This window comes from Rhipicephalus microplus, chromosome 1 (assembly GCF_043290135.1).
Source record: "Rhipicephalus microplus isolate Deutch F79 chromosome 1, USDA_Rmic, whole genome shotgun sequence".
In the NCBI taxonomy this organism is placed as follows: Eukaryota; Metazoa; Arthropoda; class Arachnida; order Ixodida; family Ixodidae; genus Rhipicephalus; species Rhipicephalus microplus.
Genome location: NC_134700.1, coordinates 282093560 through 282108239, shown reverse-complemented (window position 1 = coordinate 282108239; position 14680 = coordinate 282093560). Strand labels below are relative to the sequence as shown.

Genomic DNA, 14680 nt, shown 5'->3' with positions numbered 1-14680 from the left:
CAATGAAAGCTGAAGAAAGCCACTGAAAGGTACTTCATGTCCTTTCTCGGGAATAGAGAGCCTCATCTGCACATTACTTAAATATTCGTAATGCGTGATATTGCGCATTGTGTACGATGAACATAAATGTTCTTATAGTTTCATATTTCATGTAAACTCCCACTTATATTTTAGACATACATTAATGTGTTACTGTATGCATTAGGTCTATATAAATATTATTCCTACTTTAAAACCGTCTATGTGATACTATGTGTAACTAAATTTGTTTCGTAGCAATGAAAGGAAATGTCAATTTTTGTAAGAACATACGGATGTTGACAAGAATGAACTTGTTTACAAAAGCTGTAACATTACTGGTTCCACATAGTGTATCAACATATCTTTAAACACAGCAAGACTTTCTAAGAAAAAAGCTTGCAATATTTACCATACATTTCACGGTCCTCGTGTAGCTATAGCCTCGCAAATGTACATTATTTCTTCCCATTTTTCTTTCCAGTCCCATCTTTCAACCACGCAATCAAGACGGGAACTCGGACTGGCCCAAATCTTCTCAGTTTTCTGGCCTTATGGTGGAAAACGCCGCAAAGCAATTCTGAGCAATGCAGCGCACCTCCACAAAGGCTTCCAGTCATGCCACTCTGGAAGACGACGCAATCAACGTCACTTCGAACTTATCGTCTCTGCAGGCCAGTGAAATAGGCGACAGTGATGAAGAATCCATGTTCGGACCACAGTACCACAGTCACATGCGGATCACCGTCATCGTCATCATGATCGCCTTCTCTGTCGTTGGCAACTGCGTCGTCTGCTGGAAGCTCTTACGAAACCATCGCCGCAGGCGCTACCAGAAAGCCCACGTCCTCTTCTTGAACCTCGCCGTTGCCGACCTGCTTGTCACAACCGTGACGATGACGTCCCAGACTGTATGGGAGATCATGGGCCGCGCCTGGATTGCCGGTGATGCGTTCTGCCGAGTCTTCAAGGTTATCCAGACTTTCGCACTAGCGGCCTCCACGTACATGATCGTCAGCATAGCACTGGACAGGCACTTCGCTATTGTGTACCCGCTCGCCAGCTGCTTGGCACCCTCACACCTGGCGGCCGCCGCCTGGTTCACCTCGCTGATCCCGTCTCTGCCCAACCTCTACATGTTCCGGCTTGTTGAGGCCGGCGTGGGTCTTCAGTACTGTGCATCGGTGTTCTACACCCAAAAGGTGGATTCGCCTCTTCCTCGTCAACTGTACATGACCTTCGTTTTCCTAGGCGTCTTTGTCGTTCCTCTCATCCTGTTGGTCGTGCTCTACGGCCGCATCCTGGCCGAGATATGGAAACAGAGCTCGGCGCTGAAGAACAGACGTCAGACTGCCTCGCCATTCCCAAAGGCAAAGGTGCTGTTGTAGTTTGGTTAAATATGTCACTTTTTTTATTCATGTTCATGTTCTGCAATGAATACAAAGACTTACAATGACAGAATACCGAAGTTCTCCTGCGTTTTATTATTCAGAAAGGAAGCGTGCATTGGCACATCTTGATCAAGCAGGGAACTCATCCGACATGGTTGCTCTTGCTTCTTTATGGTGGATCCTTTTCAGGTTACCTAAAAAGGGAATCGTGATTGCTCGTTTCTCTGTTTAACAAAAACGTTATTAAAAGTAGCAGATAATCGATATAAGAAAGATATAGTGGGACGTTAATTGTACTGTTTTAAGTGTACTGAAGTAATTTTGGCAAAGATGGCAAGAAAGTGGTAAAAAGAAACACAACTTGCAGCCGACAGGAGCTGAACCTGCAACCTTCGGATAACGCGCCCAATGCACCATCTATTGAAGTAGCCGTAAACAGGGCATTTTAAACTTTCCGTTGGGGCTAATGGTGGCGCTCTCTAACACTCCCTAGTTTTCATGCACATCGATGCCCGATAAGGGGACGATGAGACGATCACCACCGTATCCCGATATGTAGGGATCGGGTGAGTTTGTCGTCTTCCTCGTGGCATCGGGTGCATGAGGTTGCAGATTCGGTCTCCGCCAGAGACAGGTTGCCTTTTCGTCCACATCACCTTCTTCAGATCTTTCTGACGATTAAACTGCACTTGAATCAGTACAATTAACATCCCTCACACTTTTCTTGGATTTATTATCTACTGGTTTCCATTAATATCACCTAAAATGCGTTTACGGTGGTAACGGTCGTGACGAGCCCTTGCTGTTAATACCATGGGAACTCCTCATTAACGAAATTGCCCTAGACGCTGTTTTTCTTTGTTCTCGTGACAATTTGGTTGGTGCGAAAATAAGATATAACACAAACACCATTTCCTGCGCACAATCAAAAATTACTCAAAAAAATTGGTGACCACCTTGTGCTGCGCAGGTGCACCGTTTTCAATGCCACCATTATCCTGTCTTTCGATGTGCGAATTCTAGAAAGCGAGTAGCATGTTGGTGAAATACTGAGCTCAGAGCATTTTCAACTTTTTCTTCTTTTTACAGCGAAACCTGTTTTGAGATCAGAACACGGGTCACGCGTGGCGCCATAGTTGTCCGCCGCCGCCACCAGGGTCCGCAACTAGTATCGAACGAACAAACTCGGTAAATAAAAAAACACCAATGACACAATGATATGCGTGCCTGTCCAGTATTTTACTACTGAGCCATGCCAGTGCTTGGAACTCAATAAATAAAAAGCACAATGGCGCAATGGAATTCCAACCCGGGTCCGCTGCGTGCTAGCCCAGTATTCTACCAGTGGGCCATGACACTACTTGGAACTCGTTTCTAAACTGGCCTTATGTCAGCTTGATGTCGGAAAAGTAATCGAGTTAACATGAGTACTAAGTCGTTCTAGAACAGCCAAAGGAAGAGCCTGGGGTCACATAATGTGGATTCCGTAACGACTGGGTCGTCCAGTGCTCAAACCCATTATATAACTTGTTTTTGATCACCTATTAACTATGGTGAATACCCACTTCTGGCATATTTCTTCATCGTTGTCAGTCACAGTATAAAAAAATGCGCAAAAGTTTCCACAAGTGTGTAGTGCATACAACGCTTCTCCAAATAATGACGAAGGATATCATAGTGAATGCTGGCCTACTACACAAAATTTGTAATTTTTATGGCACAGTGGGTATCCAGCAAGTGTGCTTGCAGTAGTTCCCCCAAGGGTGTTTAGAAAAGGCTCTGAAAGGCCGCTCTTCTAGCTTTAGCTGTGACTGTGCTGCGCCCTCCGCGCAGGCATCGTTTTCCCTTTTTTCTTTGCAACTTCATGGATGATTGCACACCTCTCCTGAAGCCTCAAATACAACTGATACGTTTTAATAGCAGGCAGAATCTTTCCTAAAGGCCAAACATCATTGCACGTAAGCAAAGTGCAGGAGATCGCGGCGGGCACAGGGATGATGATTATCAAAACTTTATTACTCCCAAAAGAGGGGACCGGCCAAGAGGTCAGTTACGCTGCTTAGAGGAGGTCAGAGGGGATCCCTTGGGAAACCGCGGGCTCCAATGCGCGTGAGATTACCCGGCGTTGCTGTGCCGAGTCAGTGATACGCAGAAGGGACTCCCGTGTAACTTCTGTGTGAGAAGCGTGGGCACTTCCATGCCATGTGTATGAAGGTGGCCGATTGTGAGCAGTATTTACAGTTTGGTGTCACCAGGTGTGGGTATGCCTTGCTACAAAGCCAAGGGTTGGTAAAGACACCTTTCTGAAGCTTGCGCCACAGGACGGCATCACGTCACGACACAGGGAGAGACGCGGGGCAGCAAGCAGTCTGCGGAATATATGTCGCTATTGCATTCTCGATTGCGTTTGCAAAAAAAAAAAGGGGGGGGGGGGGTCATCAAAAGACGATAGTTTTCTGTCTGGACAGTTAGAATAAAACGTTTATTTGATGTTCTGCCCGAAAAAATTGGCAAATACACACTGCGAGAAATAATGGTGCCATCTATCGATGATTTAAAGAAGTGAATTTTGTCTAAAATGCAAAGCCACTGGTAGGTAGAAGCACCATGTATTGCTTGCTTGCTTGTTCCTTTCTTTTGTGGCTCTCACCCACTAAGGGGGTTTGACCAAGAAGCCGGTGGTTAATGCAAGTAAATACCTATAGATTTTCTAGATTAGGGGAATATGAATACTGTGTTTTGACTGTGAAATTAATTTGGCGCAATGTCAGAAAAAAAGAAAAAAAAGGGGGGGGGGGAGAAATAATAGAATTTGTTGAATATTTGTGGTGGAATTGTAATATGAAATTGTCCTGAAAGTTGAATCATTGCAGTGTATCAGCTAAATAATAAGTGGTAGTGTGACTAGTAAAATTCGAGAGCTGATCGCTGACTCAGCAAGGTAATCTTCTTGTATTATATATGAATTCGCAGAGAGCCCCGCAGATGTTCGTGTCGCTGTGTCCTAATGAATTGACCCCAAAAGACAAAATATTGGGAGTATTAAGTGATATTCCTAATTTTCTGAATAAAATTTCAAACCAGTTTTTTCTTTGATTTTTGAATCGGTGACATGTGATAAGAAAGTGGTCGATATGTTCAGGTTCGTTACAGCTTGAGCACAGAGGGGATAGCACCAGACCAGACCTGTTTAAGTAGAAATTAAGAGGTGGTACACGGCAACGTAATTTTGTTACCAAGACATCCAATTTACGCGTGGGACACCATTTATTATTCCATGTGAAGCACCATGTATAATTTTAGTGAAACGTTGGAAACAACCTCTTTTTCGTTCATAGCGTCGCATTGCCAGCCTTACGTATTGAGCACTGCAGTCTTTTCAAATACGTATCAATGCATTTTAAAAATAAAGTAACACACTACCTTATGCTTATATATTGATGTAGTGCCCAACTATGCGTCGCACTAGTATTTGATTGACAATTTTCACCAGTATGAACGCAGCAAGGAGGTAAAATGGTGGTCTAGCAGCAAGAGGTTAATCTTTCGCTCTGATGGCTGAGTCGATTCACAGACAGACAAACAAAAAGACATTTCTGCGTCGAAGTGTCCCAAGAAAGACAATCGTATATAAAAGCATGGACAGGCGCAGTCCACGCTCTTGGTATGAAGTCGGTATGATGTCACTTTCGTGGCCATCACCGCACCGAAAGCCACGAATCTACTTGCCAATTATAGTGAACTAGAACCAGCTATCTTGCCAATAGAGGGGTTAGCAGAACGCGTTTCTCGATGATAAGAAGCGTTTTTGCTATCATCATCATCCGACCGATTGTAAACAGTAATGCTTGAACCAGTGCTTGTTGGCAAGAACGTATTTGCCTGAATTTTTTATATTGGTGGTGCTGCAATTTTCAAGCTCCTGTGTTCTCACTAGTTGATGAGTTGAAAAAAAAATGTTCAGGATTGCTACCTGGGACATTTGTTATTGTGGAAGTGCTTTTTTAAAATTTATTTGCTGTCAGCATGCACCTCATGTATCCCGACGTCTATAGTTCTAATCTATGCCAGTACTGTACCACTAAAGCCATTCTTGACCATATCCTATGGGAGTGTCCAGAATTATTGAGAAATTCTGGGGTCGTGGCTTCTAATGAAGACCTTCTGGCGCGTTGGCGGTCTGTGCTGCTCAGTTCAGGCCTTTGGATGATCCAGCAGGCCAACGAAGCTGCCGGGAGACACGGTCTCTCCATTAGCTCCTAGGTGGGAGCCTAGCCCAGCAATCTGCCGGAAATTAATAAAGTCTACCTCTCTCTCTCTCTGTCGAGAGTGAACAAACACATTGAACTGTGTGAACGTTGACCGGAGAGGCCAGATGTCTTGGTTGTCGCGAGAATTTCGTTCTAGAGAGCTTTCCTTATCGAAGGGTTTAACATTTGTTGGGTTATTTCTTTATTATGCAATTTATAAAACGCTTTATGGGCGCATAATACGAAGGTACACCAACGTGAAGTGCAATTTTTTATATGCCAACTGCATGATTTGTGGGTGCTCTCGTCGCCAGGAATGTTTTCTCGTTCTCGCTTAATGCGGACGTTTCTTTAGGACGGCATTGATACCTATCATTACAGCAGTTGCTTAGTTATGAGTAGGTTTCATGGTCCGTTAAGGGCTAATTTTCAGGACTGTCGTTTTTTTTTTTGAGTCCTCAATTGCTCAGGCCCTAGAGATTTAACTCGCTAGTATTGTGACGTGGGTATTGAGAATGTTGTACATGCTGACTTTTAAGACATTGTTTTATGTCGTGAATCGCCTAATGCGATAAGTTTGAGTTGAAAAATTACGTTACGTGAATCCGAACGTACCAACCCATCACAATTTCTTCACCTCCCTTCATTCAACCGGCCATTTAGTTGGCAATTAAACCAACGGCCAATCCCTTTTGGATGCGAAGCAACTCTTTACGTGTGCAATGCCGTACGTACGTGCGTCCGCGCTAACGCGCCGCAACGCTGTCCCCTCGCCGCAGGCGTTGGAGTAGTGCCAAGTAGGTCACCCCGCAGCTGCGCGTTGATGTCACGCTCCCCTCACACGATTCCCTCGCAGTTGCGCGCTGACATCACTCTCTCCCTGAGCCGCATGGATGGATGGATGTATCCAGCTGCGCCCTTTAGATCGGGCGATGGCGCACGCCACCTAGCCATAAAGTTAGGTACTATCACTGCGTGTTTAAGGATTGAATTCCACTCGCGCATCGACTGTAGCCACCAATTAATTAGTCTCATCTTGGTTATTCCTACCCGTTTAAGGTCTATTTTGCCTTCACTGTCCCTAAACCCCAACGCTTTGAAAAATTCGGCGCCATTATCTTCGACTATAGGATGGAGCCTTTTACAGAACAATATCAATTGTTCAGCCGTTTCCTCCTCCTCTCCACACGCACTACATACCGTGCCTGTGCCTTTATATTTTGCTCGGTACGTCTCGGTCCACGATACTCCTGTTCTAGCCTCGAAGAACAGAGAACTACCCCGACATTTATCGTAGATCTTTTCCCTTGCAATTCTCTACTTAAAAGTTCGGTAGGTCCCCAGTGATGATTTCTTAAGCATTCCCCTCTTCAACATGCCCCTCTCTGTTTCCTTCACCTTCTTCTTAACCAATGTTTCCTTTTGGCTTGGTATTCTGATGTTGTTTAAATACTTGCTTGACAATTTCCGAGTTCGTTTCTTCCATTTAGTATCGACATTCTTCATGTACAAGTAACTGAGAACTTTCCTAGACCAATGCTCCTCTCCAATTTTTCTCAATCGCTCCTCCAATTCTATCTTGCTGCTAGCTTCCCTGCACTCAAACGATGTCTATCCTTGTCTCCCTGTCCCCTAATTTGGTGTATTCCCGTGTGCTCCCAAAGCAAGTCTACCTATGCCACGTTGCTTAATTTCCAATCTTGCTTGAACTTCTGATTTTATGCACAAGACCGCATTGCCGAACGTCAAACCCGGGACCATGACACCTTTCCAAATCCCTCTCACAACGTAATACCTATTGTAGTTCCACAGTGCCCTATTTTCGATCACAGCTGCATTCATGTTGCCCTTTGTCATTACGTATCTTTCACGCTAGCTGCCTTAGATACTCAGCCCTGTTATTTATCCATACGCCCAAGTATTTGTATTTATCCACTATTTCTAGCGTGACTTCCTGTATCTTATGCTCACTGCTTTTGTTATCATTAAAAATCATGGTTGCCGGTTTTTCCCTGGTGAACTTAAAGTTTAACCTATCTCTCTAATTACCACAGATGTCTATCAATCCCTGCGGATCTTCCTTGTTGTTGGCTATTAATACTATAACATCTGCATACATCAATGCTGGTAATGACTGTTCATTGTGTTTTCCTTGCTTGGCAAAAGAGAAGCTGAATCCGAGTTGACTCCCCTCTAATTTAACTTCTGGTTCCTAATGACACATCACAAATAACAAAGGTGACAAGGGACATCCCTGTCGAAGCCCGCGCTGTATCTCTATAGGTTCAGATACCTGTTCTTCCCATTCGATAACTACCTTGTTACTTTTAAAGATATCCTTTAGAAGATCAGTTATTTCATTTTTTCATATCTAGTGTATCCAGTATTCCCCACATGTCTTCTTGAATCACGCTATCGTAAGCTCCCTTGATATCTAGAAGTGCCAGCCACAGGTGCCTGTGTTCTTTTTCCGCTATTTCAATACACTGCATCAATGAAAACAGATTGTCCTCCAACCTCCTTCGTTTACGGAACCCATTTGGTAGTTCTCCCAGCACCTCCTCATTCTCCACCCATGTCTGTAGTCTTTCCTTGACTACCTGCATCACCAGCCTGTAAACTACTGATGTCACTGTTATAGGATGATGGTTGTTTATATTGGCCTTGTCCCCCTTTCCTTTATAGATCATGCTCATCCTGCTTAGTTTCCACCCATTGGGAGCTTCATCATCCATTATTGCTTTGCTGGCTGCCTCTCTTAATGTTTGCTTAGAGTTTGGTCCTAGTTTCTTTATTATCATGATTAGGATGCCGTCAGGGCCTGTTGATGTGCTATTAGGAACTCTTTTCTCTGCTATTTCCCACTCTCGTTGTCCCAGTGGAGCCAAAGAGCTAATTCCTCCATCCTCATCTGGTATGGTGCATGCAGCGATTTCGTGGTTCTTAAATTTTTCTGTCATTATTGTTTTTGTTTACTCCATTGCCTCATCCCCTTCTAGTCTCACGCCTTGAACTGCAGTTATAAACATATGTTTCATGCTTGTCTTAATACTCAGAGAATTTCGATTGTTCCAAAACTTTGCAACTGCCTTTCTATTCTTTTTGTTTACTTCTGCCATCCATTGGGCGCCCTTTCTTTTTATCTTTTCACTGATCGAATCGGACGCTTCCCTTCTGTAGCTCAAAAAGTTATACCATTTTCTTTTGACATCATCTTCCGGTTTACCCCTCTGTTTAGCATACCTGTGTTCTCTGCAGGCTTCCTGACGTCTTACTATGGCTCCCTTAACTTCCTTATCTCACCAGCTCTTGGGTTTGTGTTTGCTTTTCCCGGTTGATTTTACTCGTACCTTAGCAAGCTCTAAGTCAAACAATCGAGATAGATTTGTGTACGTCCACTCTGTTTTAGTTTCCTAGGTGATTATTTTCTCCATCTCTTTAGTTGTTATTTCTATTTGCCCTTCTAAATAAATATTACCGTGCGGTTGCTTGTAATGCCGCCTTTCCACTTTCATTTATCTTCCAAAACTCAGCTTGATACGTTTGTGATCACTACGTAAGCTTCTGGACCCATATTCATTTATGTTCATCACCCTTAGCCGATCATAGATCCTATGTGACATTATTGCGTAATCTATCGTCGACGGCAGCCTTCCCACCTCTCATGTTATCAGCCCTTCGCATTTCTCAGTGCTGTTGCAAATAAATAAATCATGCTCTTCACACATATCCATTAGCATTCTGCCTGTTGGGTCAGTATATTCATTCATATCTTCTATGTGTGCATTCATATCTCCTAATATAATTACCTCGCACTCTATTCCTAATTCGTCAATGTCATTTCCTATGCACTGCGCCATTTGTTGATTTTACTCTCTGGCTTTTGGTCCTATCCAAAAGTACACAAAAACCACGAGCGCCATTTCCCCGGCCACTTTCCGTTTTAGCCATAAATGTTCCTTTCACTCCTGCTTGACCATTTGCCATTCTGTACTTTTATGAATGAATGCCGCAATACCACCCCCTTTCTGCTACCTTCTGTTCTATTACAATATTCCCACGCGTAGTCCGGATTATTTGGAGGTTGTTCCATGTCCCTAAGATGTGTTTCTGCAAAACCATATACCATCGGCCTCTCTTCCCTTAGGTGTTCTTCTATTTCTTCCTACTTCAGCCTATTCCTACCACCCTGCATGTTAATAAACCCTACATCTGAATTGGCTCGTCCCTCGTGGCTACGTCGATTTATGCCCCTGACTCGATGTGTCTTAGATATTGGTACCACTTTGGAATCTTATCTGTCTATACCACCTGTCAAAGAGTCCCCCTGGTTGTTTTCCTCGTTACTAGCTATCCTGCACCCCGAAGGGCCACGTTCCCCCCCCCCCCCCAAAAAAAAGCTACTGTGCGTCGTGCATGTCGCCAACTCACCTCATGACCTAGCCTCCCATCGAAGTGAATTCTGTCTCGTTGAAAATCACCCCACCTACGCACCTCTCTGTTCATTTCCACCACCTCAAAGCCTTTCTCTCGACTCATCCGCGATATCTCTTGGTTTGCGTTTACAACCGCTCTTTGCAGGTTGCTGTCACGCACCGGTACCTCCGGTATCGTACATATCAATACCTGTACCTGAAGAGAAATGGCGCGCGTGTCATCAACCCCTTTCGCCAGTGGGATCGCTAGTCCTACAGTATCTTCATTTAGGACATCGTTTAAACCACCTGCAATTACCGCGAGGTTTCGTCCATCAGCCGTAGTTTTGAGTTTTGCGCTCGCTTGCCTCAAGACTACTTCCATCTTCTGTCCTGGAAACGTCTCTAATTCAACCCTTTTGTCACCTCTTCCCTTCTCTTTCATTTCTTCTGCGCATGGACTTAAATTCGAGTCCCCGGCGATTATCACGAGCTGTGACTTTTAAGCTGGAGCATCCTGCACGTGGGGGTGACTTGCACCTGTGACGCCAACTGCTTTGTCCCCTCCCAGCCCCACCACTACTTCGCTGAAGCTGGGTCTTGCGGCCATTGAACCGGCTTAACCTGTTTTTTCCGAACTTGCTTGCTCTTTCTTCTGCGCCGTCCTGGTTACCGGTGCCTTACCGTTCTTTCCGTCGGTCGCTCCTTTGTTCACCTTCACTAGTGCCTCCTCGGTGGACTTGAGCCTTTCTCCCATAACTCTCGTTTTCTCTTGCTGTGTCGCCAACGCGGTCTCCAGCTCGGTGATTCTCATCAGCAGTTTACTCTGGGCAACCGTTATTTTCTTCAATTTTTCCTCGACCTCACATTGCCTACACTTGGCGTCAGCTTCCTCTCCATTCGCGTCTGCACTTCGGTCCATTTTCAAATCCTCCACGCATCCTGAACATGTTGCAGCCTTTTCAATAACGTCTTTTTGACCCCAATTGTCCTTATGAATTGTCCCAATCGATAATTACAAAACACGACGTACGACGAACCCTGTTCTACAAAGAAAAAATAAAGTCTAAGCTCTACTACAAAAACTTGCGTGTTCGGTGTACGTGCACCTCCCCCATGGGGTGGCAAGAAAAAAACACAAACACACACACATACAAACTAGTAAACACCTGGTAGCTGACCCCCGAAAAGCCGTACAATGTAATAGGTGCTACAAAGGTTTTAACTGCTGCCTTATTAACTATAAAAGAAAGATTGAAACATGCAAAATTACTTATCGGTGCAGTCGATCAGGAGCGCTCCAAAAACCCGTCCATCCACCATGCCAGTCCGAACTGAACTCTCGCCGAGCAGCACGCTCCCCGCAGCGCCCGCCGCGGCCGGCTCCTCCACCAGCTCGCAACACATTTCCCTCACTCTTCACTCTCTCCACCGCCCGCAACGCTCGACTGCACGTCGAATGGACACACTCTTTCGGCTCATTTATCTGCAATGAATTTTTCACGAAACCCAACACGCTTCCTGTGTCTTCGCGTTTTAAACAAACACTTACTCTAATTAACACTACACCGAGTTTCACTTCAAACTGTTTTTCCAGCACCCGCTCCGACGCCCGTTTCAACTGCGTCATCGCCATGCGCACCACTGCTGCTTCGCATCCCATCAAAGTTCCCGTCAGGGAGAGGGTCCATGATCTTTGTATAGTAAGCATTAGCATATACAGAAATGCCTCTGTGTGTATGCTGGTCTCAATCCTGAATATCTTGTGTTTTCATCCCTCCTTGCAGGTGAAGACCATCAAGCTCACTGCCGCCATATTCATCGCATTCCTCGTAACCAACGTTCCATACATGGTGCTAGAAATGGTCCTCGCCTTTGCTGGTACCAGTGCCTCTCTCGATCAGAACATGGTGGCGCTCTTCGGTGTGATCTCGGCCTCGAACAGCACCGTAAATCCTTACATATTTCTGTTCTTTCAAAAGAGCAGTGGAAGCAGAAAACGGAGGCGTCTCGCGATGCCCTTCCGCAAGGACGCAGTAGCTGAGCTACCCAGGGGCCACAGTAGCTGCGGTAACGGAGGCGTCGAGTTGTGCACCATTCAGGGAAAGCAGCCCTCACCGGCTGCGTACAGTCTCACACCGAGGAAGAGCAGCGCAGTCTCTTCACTGAGTCAACCCATGGAGCTCAGCAGCTTATGACGGATTCCCTACTTCCGCCACTTCCGCAAGGGTTCACGCGCACTGAGTGGTGAGAGACAGTGATGCGGTGGGTGGTTCCGTGATTCGTGAAGCCGTGATGACTGTATACACAAACTGTGTAGATCTGCAACCGGTATAGCAACGCGTACACCGTATAAGAGCCGTATGTCGCGTGAATTCTTTGTTTATATGTAAGGGAGTGTATTTGACTGCGTTTTATGGACAGGCACGTTTGATATGAAATCGAGAACATACTCTGCTTCGACGAACTCCTCCGAAGCGTTACTCGTCAAGCATGCGTCCTGTGCATTCCCACTTTTTGTATATACATTGAATCATTACTTTCAAAGAACGTTCCACGTTTTTGTATACCATTGTTAAATAAACTGTCTTTCAATACACATGGTGGTGATGTCATCTTAGTGAGTTCTGGGTCATAAGAAGGGAAAAAACACCAGGCTGTCACACACTTCGGGTGAGGCCCCGCCGATCCAACATCGACGTGCGGCAGACTCGCAGGCTTCCACTTTACGCTTCGACCTGCGACGCCTGAAAGGCCTCGAAGTGGCACATTTCGAATTTATTTGCGGGTTGGTCGACCCGTGCGGGGTTGCACGTGTGGTGATGTGTGGGCCTGACCGACGCACTCATAGAGCAGACACAGAGTTTGATTACACATAAACAAGCATTTAATTAAAACAGGGGCAAAGACAGGGGATTACAAAAATAACAAAGGAGAAAACTGATACGCGCGATGGAAAGAACAGCTAAATAACAAAATATGCTCTAAAAGAACACTACAAGAGGTACAAGCACAGACCAATACGCGGAATGTTAATAAAATAACGACAAAATGGAAATCAGAAAAGAGCGATACAAGGGAATAATTACAAAATGATCATGGTGGCGCTTTTGAATTTAAACGTGCGACGCAGCGCACACTACAAATATTAAAAAAGGCTAGTTAAAGCAATTTAACAGTTTAAAAAAAGTCACAATAAAAAGTTCCATACGGACCAGGCCAGCTCTTGGCGCACGTAGGGGAGTTGACGGGTGCCGCTGAAGGTCTCGCCGGCTTGGTAGACGACGAGGGTGCCCGGAATCGCAGCCGTCTCAATACGTTGCACGGGTCACTCCATGCTCGCCGCCTACGCGAGACTCGCGACACCGACGACCACACTTGTTGCTAGCTGTACGTCAACTGCCCTTCCGATGCAGTTCAAACCGCCTCAGGGGCGTACACGTGCTCGTGCTCCCGTCTCATCTGGGAGTAATTTTCCTTGTTTAGATCGCTGGTTCCCCTTCCGGTACCGGTGCAGGAAAGACGAGCCGGCGCCACGCTGGGTCGTTATAGCCGCCGGATGTCGTCCGCCAACACAAAAGCGCCCTTCCTTGGAAGGTGGGGCCCGCGGATGCTCCGAAAATTGGAGTCGTTTGTGACACAGGCCTACGTGGAAGTCGCAGTAGAGTCAGCGCGAAAGCTCTTAGAGCGGCCTTACAGAGCATTTTCTAAACATTGGTTGGGTAAGTGCTGCAAGCACACTTGCTGGGTTACCACTACTGCATTATTAATAATATCTTTGTAGTAAGCCGGCGTTCACTATACTATCTTTCACTATTTTTCTAAGAAGCGTGCATCCGCTAAACCCTTGCAAGTAATTTCATGCCAATTGTTCAGGCAGTGACTGACGACGATGAGAAATCATGCTTGAAGTGGGTATGTGACACAGTTAATAGGTGATCAAGAACAGGCTTTTGTAATAGTTTGGAGGATTGGACGACCCACTCGTTACGCTTTTCGAATTGTGTGACGCCTGATTGTTCTTTTGCTGTGCTAAAACGCTTTATTGCTCATATTAACGCGATTCCTTTCCCGACATCAAGCCTAAGGCAAGTTTGCGAACAAGTCCCTATCAACGGTGTCGCTCAGTGGTATAATACTAATCTGGCACACAGCGGACCCAGATTTGAGCCCTACTGTGTCCTTTGTACTAGTTTGTTTAGAGGCGAAGCTCTTCAGGACGTTGGTCTGTCGCTCCTCCGTATGTATGGAATAGTACGTAGCCATTAGTGGCACATAACCGCTCTAGAGCGGGTATGTGTCACAGGGGATGCGAGCTGGGCTGAGGTGGTGCTTGCAGTGTTCACTAGATGGACGCACGGACGTACGAATAGGCGGATGGGCAGAAAGGCTAGCAGATAAATGCGTGGACGTACGGACGTACGGACATAACTACCAATATGGATAGGATAGTTAAAATAGCGGAGGAGTTTTACAGAGATCTGTACAGTAGCCGAGACAACCACGACCTTAATACTATAAGAACTAGCAGTAACCCAGATTACACCCCACCAGTAATGATAGAAGAAGTCAGAAAAGCTTTGGAGAGCATGCAAAGGGGCAAAGC

The 14680-nt window shown here is 45.5% G+C and overlaps 1 protein-coding gene across 1 annotated transcript in view; it reads left to right on the top strand.

Moving 5' to 3' along the window:
* The window catches only part of LOC119186888 (gonadotropin-releasing hormone II receptor), a 29680-nt gene extending 17098 nt beyond the window's left edge, over positions 1-12582 (top strand). The window contains exons 2-3 of the mRNA XM_075872666.1: positions 503-1394; positions 11862-12582. Of these exons, the coding sequence (XP_075728781.1) occupies positions 606-1394; positions 11862-12272 (1200 nt within the window). The 5' untranslated portion in view covers positions 503-605 and the 3' untranslated portion in view covers positions 12273-12582. The remainder of the gene's footprint in view (positions 1-502; positions 1395-11861) is intronic.
* Positions 12583-14680: the final 2098 nt, after the last annotated feature.